This window comes from Cetorhinus maximus, unplaced genomic scaffold (assembly GCF_964194155.1).
Source record: "Cetorhinus maximus unplaced genomic scaffold, sCetMax3.hap1.1 HAP1_SCAFFOLD_3832, whole genome shotgun sequence".
Lineage (NCBI taxonomy): Eukaryota > Metazoa > Chordata > Chondrichthyes > Lamniformes > Cetorhinidae > Cetorhinus > Cetorhinus maximus.
The window spans coordinates 11,554-15,912 of NW_027599738.1; the positions used below are offsets into that span (position 1 = coordinate 11,554).

Below are 4,359 nucleotides of genomic sequence, written 5' to 3' on the forward strand. Positions count from 1 at the left end.
ATGAAAACTTTTACTTGCTTGAAAGCAGATATTGCAGAATCTATAAGTCGCTGCGCACGTAACACACCCAGCCGTCCAACATTGGAAATACTCCAATGCGTAAAGGTCCAGGTTATTAAAAATGGGTCATGTATTGTTACGGCGACAGATATGGAAACGGAAGTGATGTGTAAAACAACCATCAATCCAATTCCAAAAGGTTTTACTTTCTGCGTCCCCGCTAAAAAGCTAGATACATTACTTAACTCCTTTAGTGGTCATGACGAACTAACGTTTACGATAACCACCGAAGGGCAAAGGGAAGTATGCACACTAAGATGTGGCACTGCAGAATTTAACCTTACTGTATGGCCATCATCCACATTTCCTTCAACATCGAAACTCGAAAAAGGAAACAAATTGCAATTTAATTGCAAAAAGTTTTCAAGAATGCTTTCTAAAGTGACCCCAATGATGGCTAATAATGATGTTCGTTATTACCTAAATGGAGTCAAAGTTGAAATAGAAGGCAATTCAATGGTGTTGGTTTCTACTGATGGCCACCGAATGAGTACATACAATTGTCAAATAGAAGGGTTAGATTCCCCTCGTACTGACTGTATCCTACCTCGTCAAGCTGTCAGTGAAATTATCGCTTTGCTTTCGGGTATCCAAGATGAAGAATGTCAACTGGCTTTCTATAGCGCTCACTGCCGAGTCATTACATCATCGATGGTCATTACGACTAAATTAATTGATGGTCGTTACCCTGACTGGCGCCGCGTACTACCTGACACTGATAACGTTATGTTTTTGGATAAAAACCATTTCATTGGTGTATTGCGCCGAGCTGTTGTTTTGTGCAATGAGAAATTTAAAGGAGTTCAAATAGCCCATAAAGAAGGTGCTATTACCATATCCTCAACCAATGAAAACCAAGAAAAGGGAAGTGAGAGCATGAATGTTCAATTCAAGAACGCTACCTCACACACCATTGGCTTTAACGTTATGTACCTGCTTGATGCAGTCAATAGTGTTGACGGCCCTAATATCGAAGTGCACTTCGCTACAGATACAATTGATCGAGCTTGCTTTATAACATCGCAAGCCTCACCAGAAATTCTCAACACGGTCATGCCTGTTCGGATTTAATAAATACATGGAGCAATCATGCTAATTATCAACCTTACCCAAGGTGGTGATAAATGGCTTGAATGGCGAAGTGATGGAGAAGGCGCATCAGAGATGGCGATCATATTAGGGTTAAGCCCATATATGACACCCAAGCAACTCTGGTCGATAAAAATCGGCGTGGCGAACCCACCCGATTATCCTGTAATCCCCATGTCATTAGAGGTAAAAGAAACGAACCGAAAGCAAGACTTGCTATGGAGCAGTGGTTAGGAGGCAATGTTATGTTGTTACCTATCTGCGCTGAACATTCTAAGTTCTCGTTTATAAAATCATCGTATGATGGTTTAGACCTCAATCGCCAATCTAGCTGTTATAACACCCCAGTCGAACTCAAATGCCCATCTGAGACTGTGTTTAAAGAGATTGCCTTTTATGGTAATCAATCTATTCCACTACAAGATGTATGCGTGTCAGGTTCAGCAACAAATGTTTGTTTGTGGTGCCACAAAAGGGTATCTCGCTTTTTATCACAAAGGTCAGCTTATCCCGTTTGTAATCCAACGAGATGATGACTTTTTGAGAGAAGCTATCCCTAAAGTTTGTGAGTTTCACCGATGTGTACAAGCACTCAAACCACCCAAAGACCGATCTTGAAAAAGACGTGTTTATTCCCGGTGAAAACGTTTAATTCAATGGATCGTCTTTAGCTGAAAAGTATAAGACGCTCCTTGAGAAAAAAAGAGTCGATCCCGACAACGCTCAAGTTATTCATGAGTTCATGGAAACGAAAGCAAGGCTTGCAAACCTGACAGGTGGATACAAAAAAGGTGCCGCGGCTGGCATACAAGTTACCAATGTTATTGTTGGTGGCAATGTAAACCAGAAATTGCGCCTTGATGCTATCTTACGCTACCTCAGAGAGCAGAATGTAAAGCTGCCTAGTCACCTCAATGAAGACCAATTTACTTCCATCGAAAAGAAACAGATACGTGTTTCCTTTCCCAAAAACCAACCAACTCAAGCTACGAACCTCCAACCTAATAACCCCCAGCATCGCATTAACTTACGAGCAAGGGTTTAATTTTCAAACAAGGATTTATTATGTCTAAAGCAAAAGCAGTTATGACCACCAGCCAAACCGAAGCTCTAGTCTCACGCGGATATGATCGCGCCAACCTAATTTCACAGAACTACTCTGTATTTGGGGAAGGTGTTGAACACTTGCACGGTCGAGACTTTAGCGTACCACCATCGTTGTTAGGTTCTCCTGACTACGTTCCAGTGAAGTACCACTACTTCGAGAGAGACTTCTTTACGTATATGTGGCATTTCGCAATGAACTGTAATAACTCGATTAGTTTTATTTTTGGCCCAAGCGGTACCGGTAAAACAAGTGGACCGATTCAATTCTTTGCGCGTTTAAATTGGCCAACGGTCGTATTCAACGCATCTAAACGAAAAGAGTTAATTGACCTCGAAGGTATGTGGCTCCCTAGCGAGTCAGGTATGGAATACTTTGAAGGCTGCCTAATTGACTGCATGAAAAATGGTAAGGTGTTAATCATTAATGAAATTTCATTAATGGACCCAGGTGAAATAGCTGGGCTTAATGACATCAAGCCTAACTCCACTTTTACCCTTGCAGGGAAAGGTGGTGAGAAAATTCATGTGCATCCTAATTTCCGTCTAGTTGTTACTGACAATACAAACGGAACCGGTGATCGCACTGGTAGCTTTACAGGTACAGGCCGCCTTAATGCGGCATTTTTAGACCGCTGTCGTGGTTATGAAAAAATGTACTTACCAGCTGATGAGGAAATAAAAGTCTTGGAAAATGAGTTAGAGGCAATCTTAGCCACACTCAATATTCTAGGATCTTCTGCTGAGAAGCCAATCCGAGAAGCGGCAGAAATGTTATTGCCAGCGCTAATTAGTTTTGCAAACGACACTCGCCTAGAGTGTAAAAATGCAAACCTTGGCTTCCCGCTAACAACGCGTACGTTAATGGATATGCTTATGGTATTTATCTGTTATTCCGCGAAAGGGAACGCACTGAAAAAAGCATTAGAGCAATGTTACTTGTGGAGTCTCCGTGAGCAACACCGCGCTTTAGTAGAAAACATGTTTCAGCTTCGATTCAAAAATGCAGCTTAAACCCTTTTGAGTCTGCTTACGCAGACTCAAATACCCCACCTAATAAGGAGTAATGTGTATGTTTGACTTACCTACATCAACTGATCCTCAAGCCAACCTAGAGCACTATAAAGATCATTACAGTGACCCTGATGTTAGAGCTAATCGCTATATTGATTTAGCCGCTCTATTTCTAGCTTCAAAACCAAGCGAACAGCAAAAAAAGATATTTGCCGAGACACTTGGACTAGCAGCTTTAGAAACACACCTTGGTACTGAGTCGCTAAAAGAAAGCATATCTAATTACAAAAATTTAGATGCTCGGATAGAAAAGCTCGAAACTAAAAACCACCAACGATGTGTTAACCGTGCTGAAATTGAGAAGAAGATTTTAGAACCAACAGAACACTAACCAACCAACCTGTGGCAACACATTTCAAAAAGGATCATGTATGTCTATTAAAATGACTAAAGGGCTGACATCGCTTTCAGTTGAAAGGCTGTACCAATCAGTCAGGCATGTAATTCGACAAAATAACGCGCTAAAGATGAGCGTTACTAAAGAAATCGACACCAAGCGATGTCATGCTGTTTTTGATTATTTCGGACTCAGAGATTATTTGCTGATAGCTGAATCTGAAGGGTTTCAAGTATTCCCATTACGCACTGGTCTTTACTGCAATGTAGAAAACGCGGATAACGCGTATTTCATTGCAAGCAATGGTGAGGTATGTGAAGTCGAACCCATCATGGCAAACAAGCTGTTGTCCAATCCTCCTTTGCTGAATAAAAAGATGACCTCATCGGCAATCATAAAGGAAGTGAAGAAAACCTTAGAGCTAGAGGCGTGGAGAGGATGGCACTGTAAACAGAGCCATGCTACCGACAGCCTTGAAGGTTGGAATAAGTGGATCAAATATTTTGAACGCGTTAAAAATCCAATCATGAGCAAATACATCAAAACAGCTATAGATTTCGTCGAACAAAACGAAATAAAGGCTCAACAAGAAAAAATGAAACAACAAATGTAAACAATCCAATGACGCCTCTTTCTGAGTGGCGTCATCTTTCTATCTTTCAAATTACATTGAAAGTACATACCTACTCACCACT

The 4,359-nt window shown here is 41.1% G+C and overlaps 1 protein-coding gene across 1 annotated transcript; it reads left to right on the plus strand.

The window, feature by feature from the left end:
* LOC144678226 (beta sliding clamp-like) lies at positions 1-1,131 on the plus strand. The gene has a single exon (XM_078538088.1). It carries the CDS (start codon positions 1-3, stop codon positions 1,129-1,131), a length of 1,131 nt encoding a protein of 376 aa, XP_078394214.1.
* The last annotated feature ends 3,228 nt before the right edge of the window (positions 1,132-4,359 follow it).